Raw genomic sequence first — 19,011 nt, forward strand, 5'->3', positions numbered from 1 at the left:
ACCCACATATAAAACATATCCCATGAGCCACTGGCCAGCCACAGAAACCTAAATTCTATCACACGTCCTAAGACATTCCGATTCAAGCATTTTCATGTTTGTCTGATATGTAAGGAAAGACCTGCAGTATCAGCTACTGGCTGGTGCATCGTAGACAAGACCCCTGTATCATGCCGGATTTAGGTAGTTCTTGTAGGATTCGCCAACTACCGATCGATGACTTCATCGATAACCACCAAGGTGGGGTGGCACAATATGGATTTACGGAGATGCAGATGTACTACATCATTAACTTGCCAAATTCTCCAACTCTTTCAGTTCTTCTTTCCACACATTATCTGGAATCATAGTTGAAACAAACTCTCTTTGTCTCCAGTGAAAACCTAAGACAACGCGAAACTATTCTCAACCAAATTCTCATAACGGTCGACCATGTCTTCAAAACCCGAGGATATCCGGACGGCGGATCTGCACAAACCCGTCGACATTGCAGAGTATCTATTTACTCGCCTCAAGCAGATTGGCTGTGATTCAATTCATGGAGTCCCAGGAGATTTCAATTTAGTCGCATTGGACTATGTTCCAAAGGCTGGTCTCAAATGGGCCGGGAACTGCAACGAACTTAATGCTGGTACGTGCTGTACAGCTTCCCCAACCCATTCTATAAATACTAATAGATCATATTACAGCTTATGCAGCGGACGGGTATGCGCGTGTCAAGGGAATCGCTGCCATCGTCACGACATTCGGAGTCGGAGAGCTCTCGGCGATGAACGGAGTAGCTGGATCGTACTCTGAGCAAGTCCCAGTCGTGCACATCGTCGGAACCCCTTCGACGGCCTCTCAGAAAAATGGGATGCTCTTGCATCATACTCTCGGCAATGGGGACTTCAACGTCTTCTCCAATATGAGCAAGGAGATCTCCTGCGCCATGGCCAAATTAACCCACGCCGATGATGCCGCGTCGCTCATTGACAACGCTTTGAGGGAATGCTGGGTCCAAAGCCGACCTGTCTACATTGCACTCCCGACAGATATGGTGCAAAAGAAGGTCGAAGGCAAGAGGTTGCAGACACCAATCGATTTGTCATTCCCAGAAAATGACCTGGAGAAGGAAAAATACGTGCTTGATGTTATCTTCAAATACCTCTATGCCGCCAAGGATCCAATTATATTGGTAGACTCTTGCGCAATCCGCCACAGAGTTCTGAAGGAAACGCACGATTTTATCGAGAAGAGCGGTCTGCCCGTATTCGTAGCACCCATGGGGAAGAGTGCTATCAATGAAAGCCATCCCAACTACGGTGGTGTGTATGCAGGCGATGGGAGCTTGCCCGAAGTTAAAAAGCGCGTAGAGGCTGCCGACTTGGTCTTGAATATTGGCGCCATTAAGAGCGACTTTAACACAGGTAAGTTACCATTAAATATCACCTGTACGAGCTTTTCGAACTGACTATCCACAGGCGGCTTCTCGTACAAGACATCACAGCTGAATACGATTGATCTCCACAGCACATTCACTAAAGTCCGCTACTCCGAATACCCCGGTGTGAGCATGAGAGGTCTCCTTCGCAATCTCGCCAAGAGCATCGACACAACGAAGCTTACCAGAAGCGCAATCCCAGTCCCTGTGCCCAAAAACAGAGTCGCCGAGAATAGCGGCAGGTCCGAGATTATAACACAGGCAATGCTATGGCCTACCGTTGGAGAATTCTTCGAGGAAAACGACATCGTCGTGACCGAGACTGGTACTTCCAACTTTGGTATTTGGGAGACCAAGTTCCCGCCTGGCGTCACGGCACTGAGCCAGGTGCTTTGGGGCAGTATCGGGTGGTCCGTTGGTGCTTGCCAGGGAGCAGCTCTTGCGGCGGTAGACGCAGGTGGAAAGAGAAGAACGATCCTCTTTGTCGGCGATGGCAGTTTCCAGCTCACTGCTCAGGAAGTGAGCACCATGCTCAAATTGGATTTGAAGCCAATTATCTTCATCCTTTGCAACGATGGATACACCATCGAACGGTTCATCCATGGGATGGATGCCGAGTACAACGATATCGCGACCTGGAAGCACAAGTCCCTTATCGATGCCTTCGGCGGTGCTGCGAAGGGAGCGAGGACGTACCAGGTTAAGACTCAGGACCAGGTGAGGGAACTGTTTAATGCCAAGGAGTTCAAGTCTGCGAATGTTTTGCAACTGGTGGAAGTTTTTATCCCGAAGGAAGATGCTCCAGGGGCTCTCAAGATGATTGCGGAGGCCAGTGCGAAAACAAATGCGAGCTAAGTTTGAAGTATGGGAAACAGTAGGGTATTAAAGGTTGAAAGTAACCTGTAACGTAAAATAAAAGTGATCTTTAAGTAGTACAGCTAATTAATGCTTGAGTTATGAAATGTTTTTGGAATATGGGATAAATTGTGGAAAATAATTGAAGTTAAATAAATATTGAAGAAACAAACACGGTATTATTAAATGTGGCTATTCTTTCGCATTTAAAGGGAAAACCAGCATTAAAATCATTATAATTTAATTATCATACAAGAACCAAATAGAAACAAAGGCAAGTATATCGTAAATGAGAAGGTAAAGGGTTGTTATTAAAATATTTGTCTCTTCCTAATTTGACATTGAGCGACGACGTCGTCACAAAAAAATTCGCTTGTTTATATATCGCGGAAAGCGTGATGGGGGAAGCACCTGACTTCCACCGACATCGCCACATTTTAACAACCACAAAATGGCCGACACTAATAAGCGGAAGTCAGGCCCGGGAGATAGCAGAGATGATAAGCAAGGCAAGAGAAGCAAGGTATGTGTTCTGATTTTCGTTTCGTTGTCTAATTCTCGCTGGTTCATTTGGGCGGCATTTGGTCGGTGTTTGGTCAATGGGACGACGATGCACGTCGCCCAAGTCGAACAGTGTCAGGATAATATGCAATTGCGACTCAGTTCTTTGTCTATCTCAGCGGGATTCGGCGCTGTATCCCGTGCCACGGCACACTATCTCATGAGTATACTGACATGATCGCAGGGCGGGTCAGGTGGAAAATGGCAAACGCCACACCAGAAGAGCAAAGCTAGCACTCCACGGGGCGGTGGGAAGATTGAGCCTGGCGATGCGGGAATCTGGGCTACCTGCATGAAAAGCAAAGAAGGGAAAGCTACAGAGGAGTTGAAGAGCCTCTTTGAACATGTAAATTCACGCGGCACGAATTGGCCTGGCATAGCTGACCCCCCATCTAGTCTGCGGAGAAGTTCTACAACATCTCACCAGTGAAAGAAGATGAGGATGAAGATGAGGATATCGAGGCCTCCATCCGGAAAGAGATCAGCGACATGGCGGCGACGAAGGATGCGCCAAAGTTGTTCCAGCCCGTCTTCCTGGACGTGCAGTGTGTGTTGTTCTTCAAGCTACAGCCCGCAATTGAGCCCGTCGACTTCGTGCATCGGATATGCGAGGAGGCAGCGAGTAACCCCACTGGTAGGAAGCACAGGTTCTTGAACAGGTTGACGCCAATGACACGTATGGGCCGCGCGACGCAGGCCGACCTGGAGGGACTAGCTAGGGAGGTCCTACAGAAGCATTTTCGGCTAGTGGATGGAGACGGGACGGAAGGGAAAGCGGGCGAGAGTGATGCCCAAGATTTCTGCTCGGTAAGTTTTTTTTGATTCAGCTTTCGTGGTTCTAGACATGCGTGTTGGACTGGTTCCTTTGAGGCAATCATGGACGAATCTGGAGTTTATAGCGATTGATGCAGGCACACGTGCTCACATCGTATGCACTCTGGAGGAGACATCAATTCTGACACATCACAGTATGCGATCCGACCAACAATCCGCAACCACAGCCTCTTAAAGCGTGATGTTGTGATCAACACTATCGCAAATCTCATCGATAAGTCCCACAAGGTCTCGCTCACTAACCCAGACAAGGTTATATTGGTCGAACTATATCAAGTAAGTGACTCCTCCACTGCCGGCATACCAGTCACTTGCCGTCGATCTCATCCCTAGCTTCGTCGCGCACTCCGTTTGGCAGCTCGGTTACACGATGTGAGAGCTACGCGATGCGATGCCCTCAGGGTCCATACTATAGCTCCGCAGCTACATGCATGCTACGATTTCGCCTCGGCTCAACCACAGAGCTGACTTTTGAATTACAGAACGTTTGTGGTATAAGTGTTGTGGGAAGCGATTGGGAGACACTTAAGCGCTACAACCTCAATGAAATCTACTTGCCCACTCCAAAACCGGGGCCGGCGGCACCTGTAACAGAGGGGGTTCCTGCAGCCGCACTTTCGGCGCCAGATCTGGCAACGAAAGACGAGACACACGTGGCCGATGAAAATACAGTCGCGGAGCCGATGGCGGCGGCACCGTAGGGAGCGGTATCCCTCTAGCTATATTGACCCCGCACTCATGCATACAATGGAGCAGTATATAGCTGAAATGCACCCCTTACCTAGTTCTCAAATCCATCGTGAAATCCAAATCAAACCCCGCAAGCGATTGCGATAGCGATTCGAGCCCGTGCTGCTCCCGCTGCCGCGGACAGCCGGTGTCGAACCCTGCTCGTCTATTGTAATCAGTGCACCTAGGCTTTGAAAATAGGTCTGTTTCAAGATGCGGTCTTCTATTTCCATGCCCAAAACATGACTGCTTCGGTCCGTCGGCAACTAAAGTAGCACCCCTCAGTTGCTGCAGGCTAAGGGCGCAGACCCCGACGCGCGTCGATCGCTTTAGATTGTCGCACCCCAGCAGCTGGGCCATATTTGGTGTGCAATGCGAGGGGTTCCGATCCTACGTCCTCGTCTAAGCAAGGCTACGCACTGTAGCGCATCTGATAATGCCCGTTACGGTCAAGGCGCGAGGGGCCATGATGCACTGTCAGTTTCGCTATAGCCGTTTGAGACTCGATAATGCAGTTTCGGGAACTAGCTGTCTTTGGGCATCAGTGTACGATTCTGTGCCTACTCGCGTAGGTACGCGTACGCGAGTTTGTTAAATCCTCTTTACTGGCGGTGAGCACATTTGCGGACCAGACACCGAAGATAAAATACTGATATTTAGGTCCATCCAAAGTTTATCCATTCGCTTACAATCCCCGAATCGAATGGCGACCGGGAAGTGTCAACCGAGCTAACCGCTTCGCGGCAATTTTGACGAGGCTATGTAACGTGTGATGAGCTTATATGAACGGAGCTTCGTCCCCAGCTTTCTGACCTCTGGGAGCCGTTTCGGGTGAACATTCCTCTTTCTGGGTAGATTAATTCGCAAGTTCTTCCGTTAATTTCTCACTTTTTTCGGTGAGCTTCTACAAGCTATTACTGGATGGGGCGTGTTTTTTTTTGTTTTTGTTTCGTCGGATAAGGGGTTATCGTCGGCATCCCATCCCGATCAACTAAGTGAGAGTGGGAAGAGGCTTTCAGCCACTGTCATGGAGCCCAGTGATGCACCGGAGGTAGTTCCGGATGTAGCATTTACGGGTTGTCAGTCCGTATTTTCTGTGCCGCCACCAAGCTACCAGCCGAGCCGATGGGTGGAGTACTCATGATGGGATGGAAAATGCTGCTGAGGTGAGAGGACGAACGCGGCGCCATACGGCCAAAAGAGCACGTTAGAAGCAACAGAAACGTGCTTCTAGAATACATTCGCTTATCTTAGACGTCCCATGCTTGGTGCTTCGCTATTCCCGGGCGTCTGATATGGAAGAAAGGACTCAGCAGGGCTCATTATCCCCGTCATCTCTCCCACCCAATCCCAATAGCCATATTCAGCCTTCTTCGCTAACTGACACGGCGGCCAAGCAATTCGTCTTGTTTCAAGAGGCGGGCGATGTGAACTTAACTAGTCTCCGCTAGCTAGCTTCGGTCTTGGGTCAACATCGCACCACCCCTCGGGTCGGATATACTCCACGAAGAGAAATTTCGCGTCTTGGAACCTCAACCACAAACGTGTGCGTATGAGAATGGAAAGAGGCCGGGTAACGAGTAACCCATCTGCCGTTGCTGAAATGGTGCTCGCTTGCAGTGATGGATTCCTGGATTGATCAGCGTGCAGGATTTGCCCGGTGAATGAGACATAAGCACGGAATTATATTTGAGATATTTCCAGAGTTGCATCGCTGACTGGCCTACCTCAGAAATTTCCAGTAGCCCCTCCAGCTGCCAAGAGCCTTACAACACGGCATTTGTTATATCTTGGCTTTCTTTAAAATCGAAGCAACTTTCGATGGAAAGTGTAGCGGAATTTCACATGTGCTTCTATCTGTTTCTGGACTCCAAAACTTCTCTAGTAGAAGCTAATTATTGCACTTGCTGGGTGCAAAAGAAGCATATGAAAGTGGATATTCGCTTTTAGACAGTTCCCCCCACTACCCGCTTCCTCAGATCCTCCACCTCCTCCACCTCCTCCACCTTCGCTAATCCTTACGTCATGAGGTAGGAGGTGGGTAGGCAAATTAGGAAAATAAGCCCTTACCAGCAACTGAAGCACACCCAGGCCCCAATGGCGTTCATGGCTGGACGGGCCCAAACCCACGAATAGGACAACGCGGCGAGCGAGACCATGACACGCTGCCGAGGATAGTCCATATTCATTCTCCCGCGACGGGATCTCACTCTCTCTAGACTGAGTATAAGCGAGGTGAGCTCCCCTTATGTGGCTTGCTCCTACTTGTAGCTGAGCTCAAATTGCTGTTGTGATAATGTGCGTAGCATCTCACTGCATATCCACGTTTCTCCAGCCTGCCTTCAAGATCGTAAAGTAGGGATTCTATTCGTCTACCCAGCAAAACTCCGGGGCATTTTGCGGAATTTCATTTAAGGGACCCTTTCTCTCCTGGATCAAACGCTCCCCGCTTACTGCCGCGTGGTCGATCTCCTCGGAGTATGTCTGGCGTACCTGCTCGTACTTTCGTCTCGAATCTCCCGAAAGAGCGAAGAGCGCCGGGGGCCCGACGATACAGCCACATTTGAAGCGCTTTCTTATTTAGTAGGATTTGCAGTGGCTCTTCGCTTGATGGCACCATTTGGGATTCAGCGTCTCCGCTGATACCGCTCACACATCTGATACCGGCGAAGTGGCCGCAGGCCCGGTCGGAGGCAGGGAGAGAGATATTACTCTCATATTTGGCTGAAGCTGCCCTTGTCAACACAACCCTTGAACTATTCACCCCTACGTTATTATTCTCCGTATAATATGGAGTCTCCATGCTATCATGCTGATACTGGTTTGTATACCGTCAAATATTGTGCTCCCGCGTCAAGGTCGAGTTTCTTACCGACATATTCTTCAAAAGCCGGTCCTCGACTATCAGCAATGTATACGCTGCCGATACTCCGCCTCAAAGGCGTTGTAGGGCAAATTGTACCAGATGCTACCCTCGAGTCCGTCCATGAGATCCCGTCAACACATATTACTCGCCTTTATACCCTGAATATATCTGGCTCTCGGCAGCTTCTCCTGTCTCTTCAGCCGTCATTAGCAGTGCGTCTGCTTCGAAACGAGCAGTCACTGATGTTATGTGAGGCAAACTTAATACAATACTTGAGCAAAACGCCAACTGGCAGTACCATAAAATCGCCGCCTAAAGAAGAAGGCCCAAATGGTTCACTATTGTCCTCGTTGATACCCAAGATGCTAAAACATTCTTCCAACACCAAAGAGATGGGCTATCCATATACCATCTTCGAACAAGTATCAGGATCCTCATTATCATCCCAATCTATCTACCTCACAGTGTCGGAACGGCGTCACGTCGACAACCAAATCGGGAAATTGGTGAGGGACTTGGCGTTAATAACATCGCCGACAGGTACCTTCGGCCCTGTCCTTAAAGTATGCGGGGATCCCTCCGCGCAGGGTGCATCTCCTGGTGCGGGCGCTGGAGGAGCAGAAACTTGGCCCCTTGCTTTCGACGCACTCGCAGAAAGCATTCTTCGAGATGGAGAGGATATGTCGGTGTTGCTGCCATACGAAATCATCAGACGACAATTCTCTCGACTGTCTTGGCGACTCAAAGCAGTGACGATACCAAGGCTAACACTACCCGATGCGGGAGACGACGCGGTTGTGTTGGTGGCAAGGAGGTTGGAAGAAGGGCTGTCGCCGGAAGACTCGGTGCGAGTCACTGGGCTACGACATTGGAGCCGTGGCGTCTTCGGCGATCCGTTAATGTCGAGCTGCTTTGAAAACCCGAGCGAGGGGTTCTCGACTGGGTGGAAAGGAGGGGCCGACGAAGATTTAATAGAAGACCCGGAAGGCGCCAACACACGGATGATGTTATATCGATGCTACAGAGCCATCATAGATATAGTGATCGAATATTACCGCCCACGAAACGAAAGCAGCAGATTCGAAATGGACGCGAGGAAAAGGCTGACTGGTGTGCTCACGGAGTTGGAAACGGTCGACATGGAAGGCAACCAGACACCGAAACGAAACAGGACAGAGTCTATGGCGGCTGCTGATATGACTATGGTGAAGAAACTCAAGATGGAGAGCGATGAGGAGTAACATATTGGGTATTGAAAAGAGGCGTTTTCGTGGCGGAGGCATTATATACCCATAAAAGATAGAGGAAGGGGCGTACATAGATTGGATCATATTTGGAATTAACTACTTATCACGACTGGCCAGTGAGTCGTCCTCATCACGAGGAAGTTTCATACCCATCATGCCCATGATATTGCCACCGGGTCCAGCCATTCCAGCCTGGCTCTTGAAACTCTCCAGCAGATTCTTGGCTAGATTGAAGTCGATGTCGACTTCTTCATCGCTTTCATCCTCCCAATCCTGTTTTCCGAGTAGGTCTTTGCCCTTCGATCCTCCTGAAGCTTCACCTTGCAGTGCTGCTGCTTCCCTTGGTTTATAATCGAGTTCCAATGCACCAGCTTCCCGCAGCTCGGCGCCAATTCTCTCCATGACCTTCGTAATCTCCTCAGCCTCGTCCTCCTCTTCTTCATCATCGGAGTCGAAATCATGCGATTTCCCCTTAGCCGCATTCACATTGTCCCCCAGATCAGGAGCAGGTACCCCCATCATCTCCCTCATCATTCTTGCAAACTCCTTGGGATCAAATGAAACATTCTCATCTCCATCTTCGTTTTCATCTTCGTCCGAATCATCTTCGTCATCGTCATCGTCGTCGAAATCCATGTCATCCATCTCTGCCCCGTCTACTCCGGCATTATCGTCGTTCAAAAATGACTCGAAGCGCTGCACCATCTTTTTTAAATCCTCCTGAGTTTTCGCATCTCCAAACCCAGAGGGCGCACTTGGTCCAGCAGACCCTTCAGGTACAGTGCCACTTCTCTCGCCTTTATTACCCTGCAATTCCTTCTCAAAGTCCTCAAAGTTGATATCCAGCCAACTTTCATCATCCTCTTTCATGCTGTTTGCCCAGACTTTGATCTCGGCATCCGTTGGTAAATCCTCTCCTTGGGAAAGATCTTCTATCAATATCTGCATTTCGCGAACAGAGCGGTGGTCGCGCTTAATGCTATCAGTAACCAACATTTCGAACCCGGAAGTAATCTTCATCCCTGTTTCCAACCTTAGCAAGTCCGCCAACTTTGTTGGATCAGATTTGGCTTTTGTTTCGTTCTCTGAAAATATTGGCTTCCATGCTCGTGGAACTTCAAATTGCTGTGACTTTATCTGAGCGTAGAGGACCTTCGTAAACTTTACGCTCACGGTAACCAGGTCCTCTGGTGGGAATACCAGGCCTGAAGATGGGCCGTCAAGTGGCTTTAGGCCTATAGGGTCTCTCAAATAAAACGCCTCGACTGCGGGCGCAATAGCCGCGGGGCAATTGTGAATGATGAAGGCTAATTTTCGAGGTATCCTCGTGAGTGCAGAGTGGATTGAGTTAGAGATTTGAGCAGGGTAGTTCCGTAAACGGAAAAAGGCTTCTGTTTCCACAAGGGGCGAGTTTATAATAACATTTGGCGAGTCCTTTATTACGTCAAGGGCTTCTTGAAGTTCCAGAGGCCGCGAGACAGGATTAGTTTTGGCGTTGGCCGACGCCGCCGTGGCGGCTGCGAGAGGAATGATCCGTAATTTTTGGTTATTAATCCACACCTAGAGATTAATTAGATGGGTTGTGGAAACCGAAATAAAACATCACATACCCTATTATCTGCAATCTCTGGATTGAGCCACCTAGGAAGCGCGTTTGCGGCCTCAATGAGTAGGAATTCCCCATCAGTATCAACGACTTTGACCCATAAGTCTGGAAACTGCTTGGTGAGTTCGCGGAGAATATGCACAATCAACCACTCGTCCTCAACCGAATCGCCATAATTTGTTAGACCGCGAAGGTGCATTAATCCTTGGAAAGTTAGTAATTGTGGCGGGGTAAACCATCAAACAAGGATCTCACCAGACGATTGCTCCAGCTTCAAGTTAAAGTCATCTCGTTGCCATATATAATCTTTCAATAGAGCCCCTGTCAGCTTCGTTGCTTCCTTTCGGACAAGTTCGAGGCGAGCAAGTACTTCTTTTTGTGCCAGTGATTTGTCGATGATGAAAAGAGTATATTCCACAGAGTCATCAGGAAGTCTTTTTGGAAACCCATCAAAGCCTTCCCCGAACCATTTCAAATCATCTTTTTGGCCGTCCATGACTTAATTAGAAGCACACGCTTGCCTGCGTGTAATAGTTCGCAGTTGAGGCGAACTGGGGGAGGCGATGTCATATGAAATAATATTGTCAGTAAACGGAGGGATGCCCCACAATTGTGACGGAGAATTTAAGGTTCGGCCGGGGCATCTGCATAATTGCCTGAGGCTGCCAAGTGGTGATGTGGATGTAAACAAAGACGCGAAACCTGCAACTACTCAAAGTCGCGATTACTACCAACTTTTAAGAATACTAACCCCACGATTCAGTATTTACGAACTGCGACCGGCGTTCATGGCTACAGCACTTGGCTTATTATATTTCAGTACCAACGACCACATTGCTATATTTTACCGTTAACGGAGCTCTAAGAGCTTCTTAATTCCCCACCATGGTACAGCCGGGTATTGGGCTCGACACGCCTCGAACAGCTATTGGAGATGCGACATACCTCAACAACCCCGATTTCGACATATCTGAAGAGCAGTCATTTCAGTCGCCTTCGAAAGATAACAATAACCTCGTCCAGCAATTACAAAATGGCCGCCGAGGCATCAACCTGAAGACTCCACGGAGTCGCGCGCCTTTTGGAGACAGGCGCAACACAAATAACAACGGCTTCGGAGGAGAGTTCACACCTTTGCTGAAAAGCGCCACTAGAAACAATGCTCTGAAGTTGGGCAAGGAAAATGGCGTCCCCAGAACCCCAGCATTCCTCAGGGCCGGTGGCTTGGACAACATCGCGGAGGATTTAAGCCCAGTGCCGAACATGGACTCAACGTACGCCGACTCGTATGCGAGTGGAACGCCTATACCCCAGATTGATAGCAGCAGCCTCGCATCGACACCGCTGGCTATGTTGCCGCGGCGGGCTGAAGGAGCGAATGTACTTCAAGACGGCAACCAGCTCTCACTGCGTGAGCAAGAGAACGTGATCGACAAAATCGAGAAGGAGAACTTTGGTTTGAAATTGAAGATCCATTTCCTGGAAGAGGCGCTACGGAAGGCAGGACCAGGCTTCAGCGAAATGGCATTGAAGGAAAACACGGATCTCAAAGTGGACAAAGTCACCATGCAAAAGGAATTGCACCGCTATAAGAAGACATTGACTACGGCAGAGCGCGACCTTGAGTCCTATCGGCAACAAATCCTGGATATGCAAGAGAAGATGAAGCGGAGGCACGCCGATGAAGGCGCACAAGAAGAGCTGGACCTTCTCCGCCAGGCTTTACACGACAAGGAAATTGAAGTACAGGATCTCCAACAAAAACTCGAAAACTCAGCAGATCAAAACGAGGACGCGCAAAAGTTACGGGACTCGGTCACCGACTTGGAACACGATGTTCGCGAGAAGGAACGCATGATAGATGAACGAGATGACCAGATTGATGACCTGAAGGCTCAAGTCAATGAGCGCGACGACGAAGTCGTGGAGCTGGAAGAGAAGGTCAAGGCAGCGAAGCGCAGAGAGATTGAGCTGGAGGAGAAGGGCCAATGGAACGACGAGCTTGAAGAGGCCAAGGAAACCATTTCAGACCTCGAACAAGACATCAAACGCCTCCAAATCGAGCTTGATGATGTCAAGGACAACCGCGAAGAATTAGCCTCTGAAAAGGAACGCGCTATAGCAGACCTCGAAGAGCTTCAGGATGAATTGGCAAACAAGTCCATCACAACAAAGGGACTTAGTCGCCAAATCGAAGAGAAGGCCAACCGCTTGCAGGACGACTTGGAGGACCTTCGTGAAAAGCATGAATCGCTGGAGCAGGAGCACCAATCGAAGATCCAAGAGGCGGATAGGCTGCAACAGAGAATCACAGATCTTGACCAAAGCGGAAGTGCCAGGGAAATTAAGCTCCGGGAAGAGTTGGATTCGGCTGTCAAGGATAGAGATCATGCAGAAAGCCAACAGCATGCGCTCGAGGCCCAGCTGAAATCTATCCAGACTGAGCTCCAACACACTACAGATCAAAAAGATCTCCTCCAAGTCCGCCACGATGCACTGACTTCCGAATCCGCTCAGCTCCAGACGGAGCTGTCGCGAGCGAAAGCTAGAATCGAAAATCTTGAAGAGGATCTACAGAGCGAGAAGTCGTTGTCGCTACAGAATGAGCGCGAGGTCAGAGAACAATACAAATCGGAAATCGATCGCCTGCATGACGAGATTGAAGATCTTCGTGCTGATGTTCGAGAGAAGGAGCGTTTGTACGATGACGATAACGACAAGTGGGAGGGCGAGCGAAGAACCCTTGAATCGCAGCGCGATCTAGCAGAAGAACAAGCCGACGGTCTAAAGCTTACAATTGAGAAGCTGCAGAAGGTTGAGGGTACTCTTTCTGGCAAGGAATCGAAACTACAAGAGGCTGTTTCCCTTGAGAAGGAGAGGCATTTACGCGAAGAGGCTCTCTTGACGAAGCAAATCGACGAGTTGACCTCAGATCTGCAGCTTCGCCAAAACAGCTTGGACGAGGCTCGATCGGAGCTCTCCAACGTGAGAGAGGAGTTGCGACTCAGCCAGCGTGAGCACAAGTCTCTTTCCGAGAAGATTGAAGCTCTGGAGGATGAGATCGAAGTACTTCAAACTTCCTTGGATGAGGAGAACGACAGGGCGCAGGTTAATCTGGAGACTGCCAAACACGAGTCGGATGCTCTTCAACAGCAATTAGAGCAGCTGAAACAAGATGTTGCAAAGGTCGAATCCAAGTCAAACTCAGCTTCGATCCAAGAGCAAAGCTCATCTCTCAAGGCTCTTGAGACAAAGCTCGCCCAAACCACCAAGAGCGAACAGGCCCTACAAGACCAACTTGCCAACATCAACCTCGAGATGCACTCTCTCCGCAACCACTCCAACGAAGTAGAAGCCGAGCGCGACGAAATGAAGAGCCAGCTGCGCGACCTAAAATCACAAGACGACACCTTCCGCGCCGACCAAGAGAAAATCGATCTCCGCACCGCCAAAATGAAGCTCGACGTCGAAGTCCGCCGTCTCCGCGACGAGACCCGAGTCCTCTCCGAGCAAAAGACCATGATCGAGATCGAACTCCAAAGCGAGCGCGACCACGCCGACGCCGACCACGCCAATTTCCAACAGCGAGAAACCGAGTACATCCAGCGCGAATCCGCGACCAAGGAGACCATCCGGACCCTAAAACGCCAAATCAGCTCCCTGGAGCGCCAATCACACAACCTAGAACTCTCCATCCTCCAAACCTCCTCCCCCCACTCCTCCCCCAACGGCGGCTCCGCCCACAAGAGCGAAATCCTCGAAGTCCGCTCCCAGCTTGCCACCGCCCACCAAACCCTCAAAGACCTGCGCGCGCAACTCAAGGAAACCGAACGCGACGCGGCCAAGAAATTGACGTCTGCACACCTAGACCATCAATCCCAAGCCGCAGAATGGGATTCCGCCCGCTTCACCCTCGAGCGCGACCTCTCCGCCGCTCTGTCCGCCAAATCAGCACTAGAAGCCCAGGCCACGGCTGCGGAATCCACGGCTGCGCGTCTGAAAGCTAAGATTGCACGCTTGGAACAGGAGTTACACGCTGAGCGCGCGACGGCGGAGGGGGATCGCACGATGGCGCTCGAACGACACGATCTGCACGAGATGCTGAGGGAGACGCAAATCCAGGCCGATAAACTCGAAATCGCCGTCCAAACCCGCGACGCGTCTCTCGCAGCTCTAACAACCACCGAGTCCTCCCTCCGCGCACAGTTGAAGCGCATTCGTGAAGAACGCACAGCGCAGAAGGAGCGTGCTAGCCGCGCTATGGGTGAGCTTGAGGCGCTGGAACGCGAGTTTAGGGGGGCGAAGAAGGGGTGGGAGGCGGAGAGGCAGGGGTTGACGAGGGGAGTTAGGTTTGCGAATTCGTCGTCTGTGTTGGAGGGGGGCCAGGAGGCGGAGGTTAGGCATACGAAGGAGCTGAGGGGGTTGGCGATGCAGATTGAGTGGCTTAGGGCGAGGTGTAGGCGCGAGGAGGGGTTGAGGGCTGATGCGGCGTATGCGAAGAGGTTTATGCTGCTGCAGGTTGAGTTGTTTGGGGCTTGGTATGTTTACTCTCCCTTTTTTTTTCTCTCCTCCCCCCCCTCCCACTTGCACATTTTTTACCTCGTCGCGGACTTGTCACACATCTACACATACCCCAGGCGAAGCACACAACCTAACGTTAGAACAGCAACCAAGCAGACCTCCAAATCCTCGCCCAAATGGGCATAACACCCGACCGCACTGTCCTCCCCCCCCGCCCCTCTCTCCGTCGCGTGGGCTGGATGGTCATAGCCTGTGTGCGCATGAAGCGTGGCGCGGAGGCGTGGGCGAAGAGTAGGAAGGTGCATGAGAGGATTGTGGGGAAGTTTGAGGGGATGAGGAGGGCGAGTTCGGGGAGCGTGGTGACGGGGACGGGGAAGGTGGAGAAGGGAGCGGAGAAGGAGAGGAGGAGGAGGAGTGATGGGCCGTCTTCTCCGGCTGTGGGGGTGAAGAAGGAGTCGAGGAGGGTTAGTGAGTTGAGGAGGGAGTGGTAGGGATGTTTGTGAAGAGGGATAGCATGTTGAAGTGGCGTATGGGTTGTGGGAGGTGTTTTATATTGTACGTTGCTGTTTGATGTCTATATGGCTGGCTGGCGTTTGGATGGATGGATGGATGGGTGGCGTGCATACCAATTAGCATGTTGATTATGAAGTCGTTTTTGTTCGCCTTTCTTCCTTATTATCTTGATCTTCTGTTCATGTTCACTTTGGTGACCTATGACGCACTCACTCGGACTACAGATAGCATGGTTCACTTCATCGACACAGCTTAACTTCAGAAATGACAGGGTAAGTAGGTACACCAGTAATGTCCTCGATTCCATCTACGCTACCAAACAGACACCACGCTGCACGGCGCTATACTGTACGAGTAGGAAAACCCAGGCATCATATCACATCGCAACGCATCTAAATCCAACGAGAAAAAAACAACGCAGCGCGCAAACGCCAGCCCTTTCCTTTCCCTTCCTTCCCAGTCCATCATATCCTGAAGACGCTTGAGACCTTGAGACCTTGAGACTGTACGACGATTTTTTGAGTATCAGAGTTGTCATTTGGAGATGACCTGTGCTTCGTTCTATTCCCCGTACACCCGCCATTCTTTTCTTGGCGCAGTGAGGGAGGATAACCCGTGAGAGGGGGGTTTACATGACGAAGAGGAGGTTCGTGTCTATTTCCACCATTAGCACTCATCCTAAAAATAAAATAAAAGCCCACCCCCAAAACCCCCACCAAGGGAAGCGGGGGAAACGAAAAAGGAAGGGGAAAAACCTACTCAAAGGATGACTACAGCTCAACTGCGGCTTCTGCGTATACTTCGTCGCCAACTCATCCCTAATACTATTAAGCAGCTGCACATAGCTCTGCTGCGGATTCTTCTTCATCGCCGTAATAAACGCCCAGCTCATCGCCCCCGTCGCCTGCGACGCAATCGACGCATCCGCACTCGTCTGGTCATCCTTGCTCCCGCTCCACATCACCACATCCGCCGGCGACGTCTTCGTCGCCACCGTCCTGTTGTAGGCCTCATCGCCACTAGTAGCTTTCTTGAGGAAGCCCATGACGTTGCTTGCCACTCCGCCCATGTCGCCGCGGGAGTAGGACGAGATGACAGACAGCAGGCCTTGGCCGGCTTCCTTGGCGAGGTTGGGCTCTTTGAGGATGCCCTGGGTGGAGTAGATGTAGGGAAGGTCCAGGGCGGTGCCGGAGTGGCAGGAGTCGAAGATGGCGGTTAGGCGGACGCCGGGGCTGAGGGGGGTCACCATGATGCGGTGCATTTCGTCGTCGACGATGTGGCCGACTTGGCGGAAGTCGACGGGGTAGATGACCTCGTCGTAGCCGTCGGGTTCGTCGCCGTCGAGGTCTTTGGTTTGGCCTCCGTGTCCTGCGGGTGTTCGTTAGCCAGGGTCCCCATTCAGTAAGTAGGTAGGGAAGTAAGTAGGGCGGGGTAATATCCCAGCAACAGAGAGACCATCGGACATACCGGAATAATGAAAGAACAACGCATCATTCGGCCTCGCATCCTTAACCAACCAATGCATCGCCCTCAAAATATTCTGCTTCGTCGGCTGGCTCATTGGATTCTGCAGATCGTCCGTCAAAATCACCATATCCTCCCTCTTATACCCAAAGTTCTCAAACAGGTAACTAGACATGTTCTTGACGTCGTTGATGCACCCGCGCAGCTGGCCCCGCTGCCCGAAATAGTTGATCCCGATCAGCAGCGCCTTGCGACGGCCCGTGCAGTTCGAGTATTGGAAGTTGTAGTCCTGCGGCGCGCCGGAGCCGAAACCTTGAGGCGCGCTGGGAGGGGGCGCGGGAGCTTGGTGGTTGCCGTGCACGTAGGCGTTGGAGTTTACGGTTGGGATACCTGGGGGAGGGGGGTTTGTTAGCTTCGTGGAATTCATAGGTTTTTCTAGCCGGTGTGAGCGTCGTACCTGGTCTGCCATAGTCGGCACGGTTCTGGGGCATACCGTTGTATCCGCCATACTGTTGAGGCGGGGGCTATATATCTCGTCAGCTTCATCGCGCAGATCACCAACCATCATCAGAAGCTTCTTATTTACCTGCTGTTGCTGCTGGTACCCACCACCATAGTGCTGCTGCGGCGGCGGTCCCTGCTGGTATCCGCCGCCATATTGCTGCTGCTGCTGGGGAGCGCCGTAGCCGCCGTATTGTGGTTGTCTGTTTCAAGAACGTCAGCTGGATTCGGACGCGAGTGCAAAGCCTCGAGCCTACGACTGGTAATGCTGTTGGGGCGGGTACTGCTGCTGGGGAGGACCATATCCACCGCCGCCGCCGCCGCCGCTATAGCCCGCGCCTGGATACCCCGACATGGTGAGGATTTATGCAAAGGCTTTGTGTGTACTTGTGTGTGTGTATGTATGTGCGAGTTGTGGTTTTGTGAGGTTTTTGGTGATGTCGAAGCGGCGACAAAACAGACGCGGCTTTTCCGTGTGTTGTCGATGTGGAGGAGGGAGGAGGTAGGTGAGGTGGACGGCGGAACTTGGGTTTGGCCGAGCGGTTGTGTGGGGTGGAAGGTGAGGGGGGGAGGGCGGTAGGATCGGGCGGCAAAAACGGAGGGGGTCCTTGTCCAGGGAACTTATAGTCTCGGCGGGTAGGGTAGGGAATCAGGGACACGCAAGACAAGACAGCGGAACGACAAGGGTTCAGTGCGGACTGGAACAAAGGTGATGTGCAGCTGGGATGATGAGTCTGCCGCTGTGGAGATGGGGCGGGCAGTGTTTTATGTTCGGCGATGGGTGTGGTTTTTAGGTAGAGTAGGGTATTAAGTTAAGTATAGATTGGGTTTGTTAGAGGTGTGGTTAGAGGGAGGTTAACGATGGGTTGTTCGGCAGGTCGTTTACAGATTTGTTTATTAGGGTGGCGGTTGTATGTATGTATGTGGTGGTATGTGGTATGCGGTGGTAGGTGGTGGTACTTACGGAGTTAGCGATGAGGCTACTGTTAGTACTGGTGTTAGTAGTGAAGTTAGTACTGCAGTTAGTATGTGTGGTTGTACCTGTGATGCATGCTGTGCCTGCTGTGCCTTCCTGTGCCTTGGTAGTAAAACAAGCCTATGGGCCATAAAGTGAACCAAATATGCACCCGATAATCAGTTGGCTGGTAGAGACTATAGGGAGACTATAGTGATTGGGTGTTAGTGTGAGTGTTAGTATGTGTGTTTTAGTGCGTGCGTGCGTGTGCATGTCTGGTATACGGATATGGTGAGGATATGCACTACTATGAACTATGATGAACTATTATGAACCACTGCTACCAACTGACTAATTGTTACTAACTGCTACTAACTAACTATTACTGTTAATATCCTGCACAAAATACAAGTATAACTACTTAACTAAACTAAATAATCTAACTATAAGTATAAAATGTGCCTTCATCCCGCTCGCTTACTATGCTCTCCCGCACACAAATTTTACTCCCCCATATATCTCAATACCCCTCACCACTTCAATCAAGTCGGACAGATGGCCGAGCGGTCTAAGGCGCGTGACTCAAGAACTTACAATTCTTCTTGGTCGATTTAAAACGCCTAGTGCATTCACGTATCGAAAGATGCGGGGGTTCGAATCCCCCTCTGTTCAGATCTTTTCTTTTTGTCTTTTTTTTTTCTATTTTATTAATTAAATATTATCGCTATATCTGAATTAATTTGTATGTTTTTTTATTTGAGTGGCTGTTTAATTAATACGATCTTGGTATACTGTTGGCATCAATCGCACACACCCAGTAAGCAAACGTCAGGTATCAATTTTTTCATCCCATGTACACGTATTAAGCCAACTCACAGCCAACTCATAAAAAACACCTCATATCCTCCCTCCTTCCATAAGCCCAACCTCCCCATC

At 50.6% G+C, this 19,011-nt stretch overlaps 6 protein-coding genes and 1 non-coding gene across 7 annotated transcripts; 5 read left to right on the forward strand and 2 right to left on the reverse strand.

Moving 5' to 3' along the window:
* Nucleotides 1-147: 147 nt before the first annotated feature.
* Nucleotides 148-2,403, forward strand: PDC1 (Pyruvate decarboxylase). Its single transcript, XM_018278088.2, has 3 exons — nt 148-631; nt 690-1,409; nt 1,464-2,403. The coding sequence occupies exons 1-3, from the start codon at nt 433-435 to the stop codon at nt 2,276-2,278; spliced, it is 1,734 nt and encodes a 577-aa protein (XP_018127196.1). The 5' UTR covers nt 148-432; the 3' UTR covers nt 2,279-2,403.
* A 296-nt stretch (nt 2,404-2,699) lies between these two features.
* VE01_08668 (uncharacterized protein) lies at nt 2,700-4,455 on the forward strand. Its single transcript, XM_018278089.2, has 5 exons — nt 2,700-2,801; nt 3,024-3,185; nt 3,236-3,646; nt 3,809-3,949; nt 4,156-4,455. Exons 1-5 carry the CDS (start codon nt 2,730-2,732, stop codon nt 4,372-4,374), a joined length of 1,005 nt encoding a protein of 334 aa, XP_018127194.1. The 5' UTR covers nt 2,700-2,729; the 3' UTR covers nt 4,375-4,455.
* Nucleotides 4,456-7,312: 2,857 nt separating this feature from the next.
* On the forward strand, nt 7,313-8,509 carry VE01_08669 (uncharacterized protein; the record flags this gene model as incomplete). The annotated part of the gene is made up of 1 exon (XM_018278090.1): nt 7,313-8,509. One exon carries the CDS (start codon nt 7,313-7,315, stop codon nt 8,507-8,509), a length of 1,197 nt encoding a protein of 398 aa, XP_018127193.1.
* Nucleotides 8,510-8,584: 75 nt separating this feature from the next.
* VE01_08670 (uncharacterized protein) lies at nt 8,585-10,821 on the reverse strand. The gene is made up of 3 exons (XM_018278091.2): nt 10,377-10,821; nt 10,126-10,325; nt 8,585-10,075 (listed from the first exon to the last, which is right to left on the reverse strand). The coding sequence occupies exons 1-3, from the start codon at nt 10,615-10,617 to the stop codon at nt 8,612-8,614; spliced, it is 1,905 nt and encodes a 634-aa protein (XP_018127239.1). The 5' UTR covers nt 10,618-10,821; the 3' UTR covers nt 8,585-8,611.
* Nucleotides 10,781-15,291, forward strand: VE01_08671 (uncharacterized protein). The gene is made up of 2 exons (XM_018278092.2): nt 10,781-14,659; nt 14,788-15,291. Exons 1-2 carry the CDS (start codon nt 11,007-11,009, stop codon nt 15,131-15,133), a joined length of 3,999 nt encoding a protein of 1,332 aa, XP_018127240.1. The 5' UTR covers nt 10,781-11,006; the 3' UTR covers nt 15,134-15,291.
* A 110-nt stretch (nt 15,292-15,401) lies between these two features.
* MCA1 (Ca(2+)-dependent cysteine protease) lies at nt 15,402-18,020 on the reverse strand. Its single transcript, XM_018278093.2, has 6 exons — nt 17,378-18,020; nt 17,206-17,323; nt 17,077-17,143; nt 16,623-17,009; nt 15,915-16,523; nt 15,402-15,809 (listed from the first exon to the last, which is right to left on the reverse strand). Exons 1-6 carry the CDS (start codon nt 17,473-17,475, stop codon nt 15,784-15,786), a joined length of 1,305 nt encoding a protein of 434 aa, XP_018127238.1. The 5' UTR covers nt 17,476-18,020; the 3' UTR covers nt 15,402-15,783.
* Nucleotides 18,021-18,623: 603 nt separating this feature from the next.
* On the forward strand, nt 18,624-18,747 carry VE01_08673 (the record flags this gene model as incomplete). The annotated part of the gene is made up of 1 exon: nt 18,624-18,747. It is a non-coding gene; the product is annotated as a tRNA-Leu (tRNA).
* Nucleotides 18,748-19,011: the final 264 nt, after the last annotated feature.

This window comes from Pseudogymnoascus verrucosus, assembly GCF_001662655.1.
Source record: "Pseudogymnoascus verrucosus strain UAMH 10579 unplaced genomic scaffold scaffold_48, whole genome shotgun sequence".
In the NCBI taxonomy this organism is placed as follows: domain Eukaryota; kingdom Fungi; phylum Ascomycota; class Leotiomycetes; order Thelebolales; family Thelebolaceae; genus Pseudogymnoascus; species Pseudogymnoascus verrucosus.